Source organism: Scyliorhinus canicula, chromosome 13 (genome assembly GCF_902713615.1).
Source record: "Scyliorhinus canicula chromosome 13, sScyCan1.1, whole genome shotgun sequence".
In the NCBI taxonomy this organism is placed as follows: domain Eukaryota; kingdom Metazoa; phylum Chordata; class Chondrichthyes; order Carcharhiniformes; family Scyliorhinidae; genus Scyliorhinus; species Scyliorhinus canicula.
Window position 1 is genome coordinate 107,007,368 of NC_052158.1, and position 19,517 is coordinate 107,026,884.

At 48.3% G+C, this 19,517-nt stretch overlaps 1 protein-coding gene across 4 annotated transcripts in view; it reads left to right on the forward strand.

The window, feature by feature from the left end:
* si:ch211-51h4.2 overlaps positions 1–19,517 on the forward strand; it is a 477,954-nt gene that overhangs the window by 52,829 nt on the left and 405,608 nt on the right. For 3 of the 4 annotated variants that reach the window (XM_038815048.1, XM_038815047.1, XM_038815046.1), the window contains 3 exons: positions 6,746–6,819; positions 8,652–8,720; positions 18,449–18,542. In XM_038815048.1, coding sequence (XP_038670976.1) covers positions 18,480–18,542 — 63 coding nt within the window. In that variant the 5' untranslated portion in view covers positions 6,746–6,819; positions 8,652–8,720; positions 18,449–18,479. Of the gene's footprint in view, positions 1–6,745; positions 6,820–8,651; positions 8,721–18,446; positions 18,543–19,517 lie in introns of all 4 variants that reach the window. The other variant, XM_038815049.1, reaches the window with a different exon arrangement.

The window sequence follows — 19,517 nt, forward strand, 5'->3', positions numbered from 1 at the left end:
CTTAAACTCCTCCTCCATCTGCTCCACCAACCTTGTGAGGTTGAGCTTGTGCAGGGCCCCCCAACTCCCAGCCACCTGGACCCCTAGGTACCTGAAGCTCTTCCCTGCCTGCTTCAGTGGGAGCCTACCAATCCCCTCCTCTTGATCCCCCGGGTGCACCACAAACACCTCGCTCTTGCCCAGGTTCAGCTTATACCCCGAGAAACCCCCGAATTCCCCAAGGATCCTCATCACCTCCGGCATCCCCCCCACCGGGTCCGCCACATACAGCAGCAGGTCGTCTGCGTACAGTGACACTCGATGCTCCTCCTCCCCCCCCCCCGCACCAGGCCCCTCCAGTTCCCTGACTCCCTCAATGCCATGGCCAGGGGCTCAATTGCCAATGCGAAGAGCAAGGGGGACAGGGGGCACCCCTGTCTCGTACCCCGATGCAGTCGAAAGTACTCCGACTTCCTCCTATTCGTGGCTACACTTGCCATCGGGGCCTCGTAGAGCAGCCTCACCCACCGAATAAACCCCTCCCCAAACCCAAACCTCTCCAACACCTCCCACAAGTACTCCCACTCCACCCTATCGAAGGCCTTCTCCGCGTCCAACGCCACCACTATCTCCGCCTCCCCTTCCACCGCCGGCATCATAATGGCATTGAGGAGTCTTCGCACATTTGTGTTCAGCTGCCTTTCCTTCACAAACCCCGTCTGGTCCTCATGTATGACCCCCGGCACACAATCCTCTATTCTAGTGGCCAGGATCTTTGCCAGCAGCTTAGCTTCGGCGTTCAGCAACGAAATCGGCCTATATGATCCACACTGCAGAGGGTCCTTGTCCCGCTTCAGGATCAAGGAAATCAGCGCCCGCGACATAGTTGGGGGCAGAGCCCCCCCTCCCTTGCCTCGTTAAAGGTCCGGTCCAACAGGGGGCCCAACAGGTCCAAATACTTTTTATAGAATTCCGCCGGAAACCCATCCAGCCCCGGCGCCTTCCCCGACTGCATGCTCCCTATCCCTTTGACAACCTCCTCCAACTCGATCACCGCCCCTAGTCCCTGCACCCGCTCCTCTTCCACCCTCGGGAAACGCAACCTGTCCAGGAAGCGCCCCATTCCACCCTCCTCCACCGGGGGCTCAGACAGGTACAGTTCACCATAAAAGTCCCTGAAGACCCCATTGACCTCTACCCCCCTCCGCACCACCTTCCCGGCGCTATCCCTCACTCCCCCAATCTCCCTGGCCGCATCTCGCTTCCGGAGCTGGTGAGCCAGCATCCTGCTCGCCTTCTCCCCGTGTTCATACACCGCCCCTGTGCTTTCCTCCACTGGACTTCCGCCTTTCTGGTTGTCAGTAGGTCAAATCTGGCCTGAAGGCTACGCCTCTCCCCCAGCAATCCCTCCTCTGGGGCCTCCGCATATCTCCTATCCACCCTCACCATCTCCCCTATCAGTCTCTCCCTCTCCCTCTGCTCCTCCCTCTCTCTATGGGTTCGGATGGAGATCAATTCCCCCCTCATCACCGCCTTCAATGCCTCCCAGACCGTCCCCACCCGAACCTCCCCGTTATCATTAGCCTCGAGGTATCTCTCAATACACCCCCGGACACTCCCGGCCACCTCCTCCTCTGCCAGCAGCCCCACCTCCATGCGCCAGAGCGGACGTTGGTCCCTCTCTTCCCCCAGCCCGAGGTCCATCCAGTGCGGGGCATGATCCGAAATGGCAATGGCGGAGTATTCCACTTCCTCCACCCTTGACACCAGCCCTCTGCTCAGGACAAAAAAGTCAATCCTCGAGTAGGCCTTATGTACATGGGAGAAAAATGAGTATTCCCTGGCCCTTGGCCTCGCAAACCTCCAAGGGTCCACCCCCCCCCCCCCCCCCCCCCCCCATCTGGTCCATAAATCCCCTCAGCACCTTAGCCGCCGCTGATCTCCTACCCGTCCGGGACTTGGATCGATCCAATGGGGGATCCAGCACAGTGTTAAAGTCTCCCCCCATGATGAGGCCCCCCACCTCCAGGTCCGGAATGCGGCCCAGCATACGCCGCATGAACCCCGCATCGTCCCAATTTGGGGCATAAACATTCACCAACACTACCCGCTCCCCCTGCAGCTTACCACTCACCATCACGTACCTCCCGCCACTGTCAGCCACCACCTTCAACGCCTCAAACGACACCTTCTTCCCCACCAGGATCGCCACCTCCTTACTCTTCTCGTCCAGCCCTGAGTGGAATACCTGGCCCACCCACCCCTTTCTCAGCCGGACCTGGTCCACCACTCTCAGGTGTGTCTCCTGGAGCATGGCCACATCCGCCTTCAGTCCCTTCAGGTGCGCAACTACTCGGGCCCTTTTGACCGGCCCATTCAGCCCCCTCACGTTCCGGTTATCAGCCGGATCCGAGGGCTCCCTGCCCCCTTCCCCTGCCGCTTAGCCATACCCCATCCCTTGCCCACCTCCGGCCAGCGTCCCACGCTCTGCCAGTTTCCCACGGCGGCACCTCCCCCCCTCCAGCACCCCCTGCGTCCTCCAGCTCCTTCCTGACCGTTTCAGCAGCAACCCGGTAACCCCCCCCCCCAAGGCTAGGACCCCTCCTAGCCGCGCCCCCCCCCCTCTACAGCACTCCCGTGAGCCAGCTATCTTCTGCTGACCCCGGCGGCTCCCGCCCTACTTTCGGCTCCTCCCAACGTGGGACTGCCCCTCCTCCATAGTGCCCATCAACCAGTCCACCCACCCCCGCTCCTGCGCGGGAAAAGAAAACCCCGCCCCCTCCCTCTCCCAGCGCGGGGACCCCAGGCAGAAAGCCCGCGCTTTCGCCCTGCCTCCTCCAGGGCCACTCCCATTGTCAGTCCCCCCCACCAGCTCCCCAAACACCCCGTTTACCCCTCAGTCCAAACCCATCCACCCAACTCCTGCTAGAAAACCCATAAAGAAAACACCCGTACGACATCACCCCACCCACCCTACAGCCACCCCACATCATACCCTAAACCCCGCAAATACACATACAGTATAAATAAATACAGTATTCTACAGCATCCCCCACCCGGGGGACCCTCAGTTCGTGTCCAGTTTCTCGGCTTGCACGAAGGCCAACGCCTCCTCCGGGGACTCAAAATAGTGGTGCCGATCCTTGTAGGTGACCCACAGATGCGCCGGCTGCAGCATTCCAAACTTCACCTTCCGTCTGTGGAGCACCGCCTTCGTCCGGTTAAACCCGGCCCTCCGCCTCGCCACCTCCGCACTCCAGTCCTGGAAGATCCGCACCTCCGTGTTCTCCCATTTGCTGCTCCGCTCCTTCTTGGCCCACCGGAGCACACACTCACGATCCACGAACCGATGAAACCTCACCAACACCGCCCACGGCGGCTCGTTCTGCTTGGGCCTCCTAGCCAGAATTCTGTGGGCCTCCTCCAACTCCAGGGGCCCCTGGAATGACCCAGCCCCCATCAGCGTGTTCAGCATCATCACCACATAGGCCGCTAGGTCCGACCCCTCCAGCCCCTCCGTGAGGCCCAGGATCCGTAAATTCTTCCTCCTCGACCGGTTGTCCAACTCCTCGAACCGCTCCTGCCATCTTTTATGGAGCGCCTCGTGCACCTCCACCTTCCCCACCACGGCCACGACCTCGTCCTCCCTTTCGGCAGCCTGCTGCTGCAGCTCCCGGATCGCAGCCCCCTGGGCCATCTGGGTCTCCATCAGTTCCCTGTTGGTTACCTTGATGGACTCCAGCAGCTCCACTTTCAGATCCTGGAAGCAGCGCAGCAGAGTCGTCTGCTGCTCCTGGACACACTTCTTCAAAAGTTCTTCAAAACTTTTTGTCCTTCGGGTCCCGATTTTTTTCCAGAGTTTTTCCTCCCGATTCTCTCCCTGCTCCGCTCCTGGTCTGCACCATGGGACGTCTGGGGCGACTCCTGGCCTCTTCCCCCATCGGGATTTGCCTCTTAAGCTCCGTTGGGGGCCTTTAAAAAAGCCCCGAAGTCCGTTTTTTTCGGGAGCCTCCGAACGTGCGGCTCAGCTAGTCATTGCCGCTACCGGAAGTGTGGAAGCCCTTTCTAATGGGCACCCCTTGTCGAATTGGTACTCGGAGCACGACATGCATGCCATCAATTGCCATCTGGACTGGGGCAAGCCAATGATAGGGAAAATCCTGCTCCCCAGGCATCTTGTTGGGCCAATATCCGATGCCCAGGTCTATAGGGAATCCGTGAAAGCACGGATGAACCTGTATGTTGGTATTTGCAAGATTCCACGCAGGTTCATGCTCGAACCTTGGCATAAATATTCAGGGCGACTATCACCTTGACGGCCACCGAAAGCGGGTGTCCTACTTCAAACCCCCACAGTGCCAGGTGCACCATCTGGCACAGGTGATTCATAGAATTCTGCATTGTAGGGATTCTATGAACCTAATCTGAGGTGGTGCATGGTCTCCCAGCAAACCCGAGAAGTTTGAAAATTTTTTCTCCTTTGATCCCCCTCAATGGCCATGGAACCTTGATCCCACGTGGAAATACTTGCACCAGTTCACACCTGTGTGACTCGCAACCTGGGGCATCATGGCGGGCTGCAGCTTCGCGTAGGGCTGGAGCATCACAGTGGGCTGGAGCATCACGGAGGGCTGGAGCATCGCGGAGGGCTGCAGCATCGCGGAGGGCTGGAGCATCGCGGAGGGCTGGAGCATCGCGGAGGGCTGGAGCATCGCGGAGGGCTGGAGCATCGCGGAGGGCTGGAGCATCGCGGAGGGCTGGAGCATCGCGGAGGGCTGGAGCATCGCGGAGGGCTGGAGCATCGCGGAGGGCTGGAGCATCGCGGCGGGCTGGAGCGTCGCGGAGGGCTGGAGCGTCGCGGAGGGCTGGAGCGTCGCGGAGGGCTGGAGCGTCGCGGAGGCCTGGAGCGTCGCGGCGGGCTGGAGCGTCGCGGCGGGCTGGAGCATCTTGGCGGACTGGAGCATCGCGGCGGGCTGGAGCGTCGCGGCGGGCTGGAGCATCTTGGCGGACTGGAGCGTCGCGGCGGACCGGAGCGTCGCGGCGGGCCGGAGCGTCACGGCGGGCCGGAGCGTCGCGGCGGGCCGGAGCGTCGCGGCGGGCCGGAGCGTCGCGGCGGGCCGGAGCGTCGCGGCAGGCTGGAGCGTCGCGGCGGGCTGGAGCATCGGGCTTTCAGCCCGCGAATGATATTAAAATCCATCCAAATTGCGGTTTACTAAGGTGCCATCGGCATTGGGTGTGAAGCTCGCTGCTGCCTCCGCAGGTGACTGGAACATTGAAATGGGCGGCAATCCCATTTTTTGGCCAAAGTTAAATCCTCCACTGGATATCGAAACCCGCGACCGATGGCTGGCAACGGAGAATCTAGCCCATGTTGTCTGTAGTTACTCCATTAGAGATATAAGTTATTCATGTTATTGCAGGAGTCTCACACCTATTCGACTACAGTGTTCCTCACTCCCCAACTCACCAGATGACATTTAGTTTCAGTTCAAGAACGTTATACCAGCTACAGCAGGAGAGCTAAGCATCCACTAGCTGAGAACAGGCTGATGTGTCATATTGCCATGGAGATGGGTAGAGTTTGGTGTGATTTTTATTTTATTTTGAATGTATCTCTGTGAATTAAGTTCAAGCATCGCTTGGTTAATGTTTAGAAAGCAACTGAGAGACTGCGTCAGCTTTGGGTCTTGGGTAGCTTGTCGCTCCTTTAAAGTCGGGAGTTAAAACCTGACCTACAGCAGCGTAACTGCTAGATCTATTGCCCAGCATGCAGCTTGCAATAATCAGTATGAGACAGAGTTGGCAAAGGGGATAAACAACTGGAATATTTGTTTAGTTGGAAGCTAAAGGTAGAACTCTCAGAGGAAGGGAGTTAACCTTGTTGGAGATGGAGTTCAAGATGTGATCAGCTTGGTTGCAGTTTGAAAACAGCATCAAGCTCTTGGAAACCAAAGGTGTTTTTTGATGTTTTAGGTCACTGCACAGGAGTCACAGGGAGGCCCAGGCCTGATCTGTGAAATTCAGAGTCATCAGGTCAGTAAAGGAATTGCTAAGTTATTTAGTCAGAATCTAATAGAAGGATCCTGATGAAATGTTACACCTTGGAGAATCACCGGAACACTGAACAGAAATCCAAGTGGATTTGGAAAACTGTGATATATCTTTGATTTGGTACCAGAGAAGAAGTGAATCAACCTTCAAAATTCTGTAAAATAAGGGAACTGTTGGTTGGATGTGGGATGAAGGGAGGGGCTGGGAATTAAAAAGAACAGAGTTTAAAGTACCAGTGTTTGTCAGCTATTGTTTTGAACTTACCGGTGAATGTTTGGCTAAATTTCAATACATAGCCATTAAAGTTTTTGTTTCATAAAATGTGGAAACTTGTGGCATAGTTATTTCCATTGATCACTGGAATTTCTTCTTTAAACATTAACAGTCCCAGCAGGATCATGACAAAAGCTGATCCTCTTCATGCTGACCCTCTGTTGGGTGTCTAGATTCCTTCCACTTGTATCCTGGTGGCCATCCCCTCTACTGCATGTGGAGGGGCATGTGGCTGTATTGAAGGCAGATGGTGTTGCTGTTGGTGTTACCCCACGGAGCATGTTACAGCAGAAAGCTCCCATGCCACTCTGAAGGCTGGTGGCTTGGCGGGTGAAGTGCTGGTCAGGTGAACCGCTCTCCGAGGAGCTGGCCATCAGTTGCCTCCACGTAAATATCAGAACAAATATGTCTGAAAATTTATGAATGCCTATTTTTATTACAGGGTTGCCTGGCACAGTTGCACATGCTGGACTGCAGCCATTTTTGGTTTCATTCATAATTGGATTCTTTATGCAGGTAGGCAATTCAGAAAGTGACTGCTGTAAATAACTGACTTGAAATTCAACACTTAGCGGGAGCTGTATCCTAACGTAAGTAATATTTTGTGTATAAGGAAATGCTGTGGTGTTCTGCCGGGTTAAAATGTTTCCATGTGTACTGAATGTAAAAGCGCTGCTGTGTACATTTTATTTCCCATTTAAGCTTCGAAGGTCAAGAGTTGAAATTATTATTGTTTTGGGACTGTAGAATGTGACAGTTGCATCTCAGAACTAGAACTGTACTGATAAAACTTGTTTCGATTTTGTGTTAATTTGAAGAATATTTTCAGTAATCGAACATAAAAGTTTAATCACACAAAAAGTAGAAGTCAAAATTTGTAAAACTACCAAAATATAGCAAACTTTGCAAGATTCTGAGTATTAATTCTTCCAGAAATTCTGACAACTGCAGAGGACTGACTTTTGAAGTTAATTGATTGCCAGGGAGAATGGAGAAAATTGGTAAATACTGGCTGTGTCACTATATTTTATTTCATCGACTATAGAGTAGTTTGAAGAATGGCTAACGCTCTTGTCACTAAATTAATTATGTGATTATACCAGCACATGCACAGTTCTCCCGTGGCATTGTTCACAATGGGTTGACAGAGTCATAGAGTTTTACCGTGCAGAAAGAGGCCCTTTGGCCCATCGTGTCAGCGGCAGCCATCAAGTAACTACCTCTTTAATCACTATCTGATTCTTAATTACATCATGCCCAAATTTAAATAACAGACAACCATCCATTCTTAAAGTAGTTCACCATTAATTCACTTAATAAATTCTTATTACCAGGAAATTATTTTCAGAATTTGTTCATGAAATCCAATACTATTTGCTTATCTTGGTTAACTGTCCATTCCACTGGGGGCGGCGCAGTGGGTAGCACTGCCGCCTTGCGGCGCCCAGGACCTGGTTCCACATTCCCCCCATGTCTGTGTGGGTTTCACCCACTCAACCCAAAGGTGTGCAGCGTAGGTGGATTCGCCACACTAAATTGCCCCTTAATTGGAAAAAAAGAATTGGGTACTCTGAATTTAATTTTAAAACTGTCCTTTCGACTGTTTTCTTTTAATCCTGTCTAATTAACATAATTTTTTGGACATGCGGATATAGTGTTAAAGTTTCTGTCTGTTAATTTCTTGCTTGCATTTGCTCCAGTAAAATTAATGATAGTTAATTCAGCAAAACAAAATAGTTTTGCAACAAAAATGTTTGCCACCCAAGATTAATAATAACAATAATCTTTATTACACTGCAATGAAGTTACTGTGAAAAGCCCCTAGTCGCCACACTCCAGAGCCTGTTCGGGTACACGGAGGGAGAAGTCAGAATGTCCAAATTACCTAACAGCACGTTTTTCGGGACTTGTGGGAGGAAACCGGAGCACCCGGAGGAAACCCACGCAGACACAGGGAGAACGTGCAGAATCCACACGGACAGTAACCCAAGGCTTGAGTTGAACCTGGGATACTTGGGCTGTGAAGCAACAGTGCTAATCACTGTGCTACCCAGGCTTAATTACCTGTGAACTCAGATGATTGCAACAATTATAAATACTCAAAATTGAAATGATGAAAAATGTGTTCCAATTCATTTGTCAGATCTCTCGTAAGCCATTTAGAAAATAAATCAGGGCAGTTGCAATTAGGAGGGTTGACCACTTACCTTGGTCAAGTAAAATGGATTTTGATGTTTCTTCTGCCAGCCATATTTGTAATGTTTCCATAGCTACATCCTGGCAGAAAACGTTTTGAGTGACCACATCGTACTGGCTTAACTTCTTCTTGTTTTTTTTTCCATTCCAAGGTGCTGTTGATATATCTTTTTGTTGATTTACTGCAGCGATGTCGTTTGGTTCAGATTGAAGCTGCAAAGGTAAGCCAGACTGAGACTCAATTCAGTGCATAGATCACGAAGAAACAGAGGAAATAATATGCTTATCAGTATAATGCATTATCCCATTATGGAAAGTTTGCATGCTTGCAGTTTTGATTAGATTACCTTTTTATCATTATTTCTTAAAGCATATTTATAAAATTAAAGGCCGACTTTGGTTATTGCTGTTGAGATTCAACTTAATACATTTCAACTGAATCAAGTTTTGTGCAGTTGGTAATTAGATTTTTTTTAGCTTCATTGTGAAGGCCCATTATTTCCTGAAGGTGCAAAGTTGCAGTGTGCTTGTGCATTACTTAACACCTTCAACAAATGTGAGTTTCATCATACAATTGCCACGAATAATTTGGGCTAACTTTGCATCTACTAACTTGATGTGACCATTTTTTTGTAACTTATTGTTGCCTTGAGGAAATGAATATGCAAATGTGATTGGATACTGACCACAGGATTCCTGGAGAACGGTACTTGATTGCAAGTTAATGTACATGGTTGACTGAATCAGACAGATGCAAAAGAGAGAGAGAGCAAGAGACAGAATATTGCCATGGCAACAGTAGCTATGCTGTTATACACAGCAAGAGGTGAAATCTTTATTGTAAAATTCACAATGCTGACTTTGATGTAGAATGACCGAGAATTAGCATTGGTGACATGATGATTTTATCAGCAAATTATTTAAGTCTGTATTCAAGGCAAGTTAATATGTGTAAAGCATTCTTATAATTCCCCTTTCGATTCCTAAATAACAACATTGAATTCCAAAATTATATAAGATCCACCAATGTGTAGTATTTTATTTTCATCAGATTTTCCTTTGTAGACAGGGAATGACCATTTCAAATAAAAGGTCAATGACTAAACCTTTGGAACACATTTCAACATCACTTGAATTGCCGAAGAATCGTTTTTTTTGCCAGAAGGCTTTGTCACTGCTGCATGCAGTTCTTCCAGTTCAGCATCAGGACATTCTCAGATCCTTCCTTTTGATCATTTGCTAGAATACTGAAAAGTCCCTGTCTTTTAAAAAAAAATGAAATTAAAGCAGTAAGCTATTTCCAATCTAGCAAGGGGCTGTTTAGCACAGGGCTAAATCGCGGGCTTTGAAAGCAGACCAAGCAGGCCAGCAGCACGGTTAGATTCCCGTAACAGCCTCCCTGAACAGGCGCCGGAATGTGGCGACTAGGGGCTTTTCACAGTAACTTCATTTGAAGCCTACTCGTGACAATAAGCGATTTTCATTTAATTTTCATTTCATTCATGTGTGTCCAAAAAAACCAAATGATGTTGAATTCAATCCTGTGAAATGAATGAAGAAGTCAAGTCCATGGCTAGTCAATATTTTTTTTAAAAACGTGTTCTTGGTATGTCAGTGTTTCTGGCTCGGTCAACATTAATTGCCCATCGTTAATTTGCCATGAGAAGGTGATGGTGAGCCACCTTGTTGAACCACTGCAGCCCATTCAGTGTGGTTACAGCCACCATGCTGTTCGGGAAGGAGTTCCAGGATTTTGTGCCAATGATAGTGAATGGACAGGAACATAGTTCCAAGTTGGGATGCGTGTTCCTTGGAGGGGAACTTGCAGGTACTTCTGTTCTGATATGTCTGTAGCCCGTCTACTTTTAGGTGGTAGAGATAATGGATTTGGAGTAGCTGTTGAAGGAGCCTTGGCAAGTGGCTACAATGCATCCTGTAGATGGTGCTCACTGCTGTCACAATGCAGGACATTTGTTTGGAGAAATCTGTTCTTGCCGGTTTGAATGGATATCTTTGTTTGGCGGTCTTAGAAAGAAAGAGAATATTATAGAACTATAGAACAGTACAGCACAGAACAGGCCCTTCGGCCCTCGATGTTGTGCCGAGCAATGATCACCCTACTTAAACCCACGTAACCTGTATACCCGTAACCCAACAATCCCCCCATTAACCTTACACTACGGGCATTTTAGCATGGCCAATCCACCTAACCCGCACATCTTTGGACTGTGGGAGGAAATCGTCAAGGAATTCCAAGTAGTGCTGAAAACTGATGCAAAGTGGTAGTGTTACCTTTAGATTGTCACCCAGTGATGTGAGAGGTCAGTCAGTGCAAATTTGAACTGTGTTTAAATACTCTCAGCATTACTCAGATTGGGTGGGTGAGAAATTGTGCATTAGTCACACCATTCAAATGTCAGCGCCGATGCTCCATAATGGGTGGAGATGGTCATGGAGAAGGGGTTGGCTTGGAACTGGTGTGGAGGTTTGATGTGGGACTGCTGGCAGACCCAAATCTTTGTATCAAAATGAGGAAGGTGATTGAGGATTAGGTAGGGTTCAACAGGAATGGAGAGGTCTCCCATTAGTGGTATGGGAAGCATTGAAGGTGGTAGTGAGGGGCGAGGTCATCTCTTTCAATGCACAAGTGGACAGGGAGGCAAGAGGGCAACGGCAGCGGTCGACAGAGGAGATTCTGGAGGTGGATGGAGTAAGTGTGATGGAAGGAGGAATGCAGGTGAGGGTTAATTCATCCCAACTGGTTCTTTTATGGTTTGCTGAACGATACTTCAGGCAGTTTCTCAAGGCTGTTCTGAAGGAGCCTTCCAGAGCTGTCTGGGCAAAGAAATCTGCTTTTGAATGCCAATAGCTTTCTCTGTGAGAGCTTGGCTTCCTAATTCTTGTCTACAAGCAGCTAGCTAACAGTCAGTGAGTGTGGAAAGAAGGAATGATTGAGGATGGATCCAATACAACTATGGATAAATTGGTTACAGGCCTGCACAATCCATTACCTGTAGTCACAAACCAGCTGCACATTCAGACAGTGAAAGCCTTTGCTACAAGAGTTTGAATCATAGAATCATAGAATTTACAGTGCAGAAGGAGGCCATTCGGCCCATCGAGTCTGCACCGGCTCTTGGAAAGAGCACTCTACCCAAGTCAACACCTCCACCCCATCCCCATAACCCAGTAACCCCACCCAACACTAAGGGCAATTTTGGACACTAAGGGCGATTTATCATGGCCAATATACCTAGGATTGGTTAGCTCAGTTGGAAAAATAACTTGCATGTGATACAGAATGATTCCATCAGCATAGGGTTCAATCCCAGCAGTGGCTGTGATAGTTCATGGAGGCCTGCCTCCTTACCTTCCCTCCCGCTTGCTGTGGAGTGGCACCTCTCAAGCTAAATAACCAAATGACTCTAATTTGGAAGGTCATTTGTGTGCGATCAATGTTTCTCTGAGCCTGTTGGAAGCCAGCATGTTGGGCAAAGCTTAAAGCTGACTTTCCTATGTGGAGGCCTCAATAGGAAATGTTTTGCTTGTCAAAGAGGGCATCTGTGGAGTACAAATTGACGTGCGTTGTTGATGTCATTTCCAGCCAGAGGCAGCGCTGTTCATTCCCTGCTGAAATAGGTGACAAAACTCACTGCCAGCAGCCCCCCCCCCCCCCCCCCCGGTGCAGCAGCTGGAAATCCCACTGTTCACTGAAGTTCAAATTGTGTCTTGGTAATCTATGTGGTGTCAGGCCCCCTGTGCCCTGTCTTCCACCACTTTCTTGTGCCAGCGGCTGCAAGCCTCTGCTGCCTTATTTACCGATGGCTCCACATCCTCCAGTTCTTAGACCCAGCAACATGCCCATTTTGTCAAGAACGAAGAACTAAAGCTCCTGCACAGGAGGTGAAAGTCCAAAATCTAACCTTCCACAAGCTGTTCAAGCAAAGATCTCAACTAAAACAGGCCTTGATGCCCACCAGAAGCCTAAAATGCCGAACCGGAGACTTCCTCACCGGAATGGATCTGTAGTTGATGTCATGTTTGTGGAAGGAACAGTCATGTTTGTGGAAGGAACTGAGAAAATGCAAGCAGATTATGGCACAGCCCAGATGTGAGACCCGGCAGAGAGAAGGTTTCCTCCAAGATTTGAATCCTTTTTCTGAAAATCGTCTTTCCTGTATTACAATACTGGCCTCTTTTGGGACTATTCTAAATGGGGAATACCCCCTGAATTAACCTCTTTCAATCTCGGGTCGAGAAAACCAGAAACCAAAGACAGCTAACTGGGTCTGCAGAAGTGAACAATGCCTCCCTGAAAGAAAAGAGCCAGTCTACATTATTACTGTTCTCTGGATAGCCTTTTATTCTGAAATAAATTACAATCAAATTGTAATTTTCCCAGATGAAAACTCCTCCATTATGTACTCCCCCAATGAAGGGAGTATGGAGTTCGGTTCTCAGAGTTACTGATTCATAAAACTATGTGAGACAATATAAATTTTAAAATACATAAAAGTTTATGAAAATAATCAAACATGCAATTCAGTGTTTAGGCAGAAAACATAAGTTGCAACATGAGGTAGAATATAATATAAATTCCAAGTTTAAGCTTTGAATTGATACAGAGATAATGTTTTGAGGATATCCCTCCAATATTAATGTAAGATTACCGTAAACCCGGAGTGAGATTCGCTCAGCTCATGAAACAACTCAAACTATCTTAATTGTCTTCCAATATTTCTGGGACATTTTGAGGCAATACATAACCACGACCCTGCAGATTCAGTGGAAAAGAAAATCTGTTTCTTTGACTCTTGCGATGCAGTAAGGAAATAATTGGTCTCTTTTAGTGAACACCTTGCTTAAAGCCTGTTGTAGTATTCATCTTGGTAGATAATAAATTTCTTTCCTCTCCAGAAATAGTCGCAAAAGACATTAATGGAAGATGAGTACAAAAGCTTGGGAAACCCGAGAAGGTGAATCAAAATGGCAGATTGTTTTCAGCCAAAAGGAAAGGCCGCTACACGTAATACAGCACATAGGTCCCAACCGGGACTACCGATCATACCAATCCCAATCTGGGCTTTTAAGGTTGATTCTATGCCCTCAGCTGATGGGCATCGATTAGCGGGGAAGCTCCAAAGCTCCAATTCCATGAACCCCACGGGAGGTTAATTGGGTCATCCCCGTGTGGCTCATGGGGGTTAATACATCCCCCCCCCCCCCAAAGTCCAAAGGTCCCTTAGTCATTAGATGTAGAGAAGGTCTCCTTCACCCGTGGTTGTGCATTCAACAGCTGTGGGTCTGGGTCAGGAGTGTGTAACATGTCAGGAGCATCACTTTCACGTCGACCAGCTGAGGAATCCTATCAGAGGTCCATCTCTGACCATACGTCCCTGCGAAAGTATTGAGGATTCCATATCCATATCTGATGCTGAGTGTTCCATCTCATGCAGACCTGGGCATGAGATTAATGGATGGTAGGCAAGGGGGATGAGGGACTGATTTGTCTTGCAGGATTACCTTTGGTGTATACGTCTGAGATGGTCCACATGGTTGCGTACAGTCTGTTCTTTGGCTTTGACAGGATAGGAGATTGGTCAGGTCTTCTCTATTACGGTCCCCATTATCCACTGGTCGCTGTCCCCAAAATTCCGGACATATACTGTGTCCCATGGTTTGAACCCTCTCTCCTGCTTCCGGCGGTTATAATGCTTCTACTTAAGGTCTTGTTTCTTTTCCACCTTCCTGCCAAGGTTGGGAAATGTTGAGTTTAAACGGGTCCGGAGCCGTCAACCTATCAAGGGTGGTAACATGAGGAGTGGCCTGGTAATTAAATCAGAAATGTGCCAGTTTTGTTTCACTTGACCCCGTGGTTTGTTTTTTTTCATGCCCCAGGTATGCATTGCTCATTCAGCCGGACAGTTCGTAGAAGGGTGATATGAGGCGGTTTCAATGTACTTCACCCATTCGTCTGCATAACCCACTGAAATTCCTCAGTTGTGAAAGGGGGTGTTGTTATCGGTGAACAGCACCCCCAGAATAACGTGGATGCTGAATGATTGGAGTAGCGTCTCTATGGTGACTCGCAAAGTGGCGGTAGGCATCTGGTACTCATCCATCCACTTTGAGTGGGCATCGATGAGCAGCAGAAACATTGACCCCAGAAAGGGCCCAGCAAAGTCAGCGTGCAAATGTACCCAAGGGTCACTCCCACGGGTGGAGCAAGGCTAATGGCGGAAGGTTTTGATGTTCTTGGCACGTCACACATTGCTGCACCATCCTCTCAATAGCGCCATTGAGCCCTGGCCAGCACACATAGCTCCTGGTGAGCATTTTCATTTTGGTAACCCACGGATATTCATTGTGCAAGTCCTGCAAAATGGTTTTCGGCCTAGCCTCAGGATGACCATGCAAGCTCCCCACAGGAGGATGCTGTCACTAAGCTCCTGTTGCAAATGCTCGCAGTTCTTCTGGAAGTTCCCCCTGTAGGACGGCTTGGTGCAGTTTTGCCAGTGTAGGGTCCTTTTGAGTCCATGCATGGATTTGTGAGGCCGCAAAGGTCCATGATGTTTAGTGCCAACACAACTTTGTCCACTACTGGCAGGGACGGGTTGGAGGGGGGGGGGGGCTAAGGGCATCTGCGTGTGCAATCTGTGTGCCTGGGAGATACTCAAAAGCATATTCATAAACTGCCAACAGCAATGACCATCATTGATCCTCGTCGAAGCTATTGGTGCTGTCATTTTATCTTTGAAAAGGTTGAGTAAGGGCTTGTGGTCCATGATTAGAAATAATGTCAATAGACGTATTGGTGAAACGTTTTAACTATGCAGATCATGGCCAGTCTTTCCTTCTCAATTTGAGCGTAACGGTGCTCTGTGTCAGCTGAGATTTTTGATGCGTAGTCTATCGACCGCTCTGTGACGATGGGACAACACTGCCCCGGCCTTATATGGGGAAGCATTGCATGTGAGGATCAGTGGTTTTGACGTGTTACAGTGTGTCAGTAGCCTGGAGGATAATAGCTGACGCTTTATTCTGGCAAATGTACTTCATGTGGCACCTTCCATTACCATTTTTGGTGCTTTGTTCGGAGTACATGCCAGTAAGGTTGCCGTATTTGGAACCAATTTTCCATAATTAACGAGCTCTAGGATTGACCTTAGCTTTGTCGTATTCTCAGGCATTGGGGATGCTTGATGGCTCGGAAAGAGAAGTAGACGGACTTATCCAACTTCAATACAGGGATTGCCCACTCTGCGTATTGGACCGGGTGTATAATCCCCAAATTCTCTAGCTGGGTCAGCTCGTCATCCACCTTTGAGAGCAGGACATATGGGACTGGGCGAGCCCTGAAATATTTGAGTTGGGCATCTGGGTCAATGTAAATTTTAGCCGTGGCCCCCTTTTTCACCCTAAGCTTTCCTGGAAGACTTCTGGGTATTTTCCCAGGACCTCATATAATCCACCCGCACCCTTTCTAAAGATCTGTTGCCAATCTAGGCAGAGTCTCTGTAACCAGTCACGGCCTAGAAGTCTGGGTCTGGGTCCCTGTACCACTACTATAGTGGCAGTCAAACTGATTGTTATCCACGGGTAACCAGGATCATCGTAGTTCCAATAATTGTCAATTGTCCTCCGCTATATCTCGCAAGCCATGCCTTAGTGTCCTTGAAACCCAGGTGCTGGATCCCAAAATAAAGTTTCTGGAATGACTGTTGTCCAATGACTGAATCAGCAGCTCTTGTATCTATTTCCATATGCAAGGGATGGCCATTCACTTGAAGGGTTATCTTAATTGGGGCAACTTTAGGTGTCACAATGAAATTTAGTTACTTGAAATCATCCTCATCAGGCTGGGCAATATGTACTGTGCTGGCTTGGAGTGTTTATGTTACCTAACCAGGATGATGTATTCACTGTTGATTCTGGTGCCTCCAGCCACCAAGGTTCCTGTGAAGGCAAGCACTGGTGGGAGTCCTCTTCCTCAGGGGAGATGTCGCGTCGGGCTGTGGTATTTCTTGACCAGTGGGCCTGATGTTGCCGAGATGACAACTAGGTCCCATAGGCCCTGCTCTTGGGAGCATTATTTGTCAGAATGTGGGGGGGGGGGGGGGGGGGGGTGGCAGCGCTTTGTACATCATAGTCCATGGAGCCCTGGAGTTCCTGAACCCCCTTTTCCATGTGAGAGGCATAGTTCTCTGGCCCTTTTTAGATCCGAGGCCGGTTCTGCCAACAGTTTTCATTTGTTCGCCATGTTATTACTGGCACAAACTAGACAGTCTCACAACGTCCCCGGAAGATATGGAACGTAGCCACAATGCTCAGCCAGCTTGTGAAAGCGCATCAGGAATTCTGTGGCTGATTTCTCCTGGGGTTTGTCTATCCGTGTTGAACACCCGGTATCTCTATACAACCACTGATAGTTTAGAGTCGTAAAGATTCGCAACAAGCTCTATGAGTTCAGTAAAGGTCTTCAAATCTGAGGTTGCTGTGTGGGTGAGGCTTTTGATCACGCTAAAAGTCGGGGCTTTGCTGGCGAACAGGAGAATGATCTTTTGTCGGTTGTCTCCTTCGCCTGGAAGAAATACCGCATCCGTTCAGTAGACTGGGCCTAATCTTACATGCCTGTGTCAAAGACTTCCAAAAAGCAGCATTTTTAAAAACTCACCAACCTTGCTCTCACTCTGAAGAAATCCAGGGTGGTCCAGACATCCAGAATTGCAGACGTGGTTTTTCCTCGTCGCCAGTATAAAAGATCAGGAGACCTGAGAAGGTGAATCAAAATGCCAGTTTATTTTTAGTCAAAAGAAAAGGCAGAAACACGCATACATGCCCCAAACAGGATTACTGATCTTGCCGGTCCCAATCTGGGCCGGCCTTTACAGGTTGATTCTATGAGGCCCAGCAGATGGGCCTCCACCCATTTGCTGGGGAGCTTATATTCGACGAGCCCAATTGGGTCGTCCCGGTGGGTCTCCTCGGGGTCATGATAATGTGTAATTTTGAATCTTCAGGTACTGTAGTTTGCTCTTTAGGATTTCTGTGCTGCTATTTGTATTTGATTGCAGTGAAATCTTGGGCAGTATAGTTTTGGGGGGGGTTGTGTGGATGGCCAAACTGCTGCACACCAGTCTGCCCCGCAGCCATGATGCGATATGAGTGGATTAAATTGGGGCAGTGTAGGACTTCTGCCCCACACTGAGGAAATCCTGCCCTAGGGAGCAGCCAACCAATCAAATTACCAAGCATCTCTGTCAGTCCTGGTAGTGCCAAGAGAGCATTGTGGGCACTGCTGGGACTGTGAGCAGGCCCAACAAGAAAGCTCTTGGCATCCCAAGACCCAACCCTAACTGTCTTGAGGAATCCATGAGTTTGAGGAGTTTAGGGAAGGGGGGTGGTGTGTTTAATGGAACAGGTGGGTTGGAAGAAAAGAAGGATACTATCTTGGTGAGGGCTGCCCCTCAAGTAGGCACCCTCCGAAGATAGGATTCATCCTTCCTTTCCATGGTTTGAAAATGTTTTTTTTAAAAGCAGTCTTCCCACTCCAGCCCAACTGCCCACACTAACTGTTTTATGGAGTGAATAGGGTTTTAATGGGGTCAATTGGCTTGGTAACAAACTCAATTGCCGCTAATTATTTATTTAAATATGATAAGTGGTCTGCCAATTTTGGTGCTTGCTCACCCTATATAATGGAGGTGAGCTTGAGGGTGGGCGGGAGATTGGTGGGGTGGGTGCCTGCGCCCCCACCCTATTTTATGTACTGCCCTTTTTAATGCCGCCTTGGCAGGGGCATTTTAAATGCAGCCCCTTGTTTCTGATTTATGATGTGATCTATCTTTTTTAAACAAAATGTCCACTATATTCGGGAATTACTGACTTCTTGTGTTGCATGACAACTTCTAGCCAGCTTTATTTTATGAATATTGTCATTGTTTTCTAGCATTTAAGGCTGGAAAGAATCATAATGCAGGATGTTGGTGATCAAGACCCCATTCCACATTCTGTCGAAGAGGAGGAAGAAACTGAGGATGCAGGTAGAGAATATTATTCACAGGTCATGTTGTCTCATAGGAATATTTTGGTTTGGTGAGGTAGAGCAGATGTTTTCTCCAGATGTTGCTGTACATCTGTCTATTTTGAAAAGTTTTCCGCTTTTAAGCCACTGAGAGCTACTTTCAACAAATGCATCAAGAAACCTCTGATTCTAATGGTTTTCACTTGAAATCACAACCATGACAATGCTTCTTCACTCTTGGCGACTTTAAACAGTGGTATAAACCGATTTGCAAGAATCTTGTGCAAAGAGTCCTGACCCTATTTAAAAATTCCTCTGACAGTGGCAGTGTCCCACTTCAACTTTCCAACTTCCTCTCACACTCATGCCAACCTATGACCTACGTACTCTGACTCTCAGCTCTTGTCCATCTCTTCCCCCAGCATTCCTCATTTTGTGTCTGGACTTTCAACCATCTTGATCTTGCCTTCTCTTAAATGTCTTCACCTTGTTATGTCCTGCACTACCTTGAGAAAAAAAACTTGCCCAAAACCCACCTTTTTGACTATGCCTTTGGTGAACTTTTCTCTCCTCTTAAATCCCCTCCTCATCAGGCCGCCTCTCATTAAGTACTTTTGGATGTTTTATTATGTTGAAAGGGGTATAAAAAGGAAAATTTCCCGTTTCCATGTCGCAAATTGCACTGGCAAATGTTCTTTAATTGAAATTCTCCCACAATGGTGGTTAAAAGTGTTTCAGTACTTTTTGTGGAGCTATGAAGAAAAATTCCCACTGGTCACTTGTAACCATTAATCTTCAACCAAAAAATTTTCACCATTTAGTATGAATTGTTAATTCCATTGACTTAAACCATATCTCAGTTCATATTGCCGCACGATATATCAATTTGGAATATGATGTGTTTGTTTGGAATTATTCCAGAAATGGCTCTTGCCTACAATAAAAGTTTATGATGAGACATAAAAAGTTATGGGCAGAGGTTTACGGCCTCACT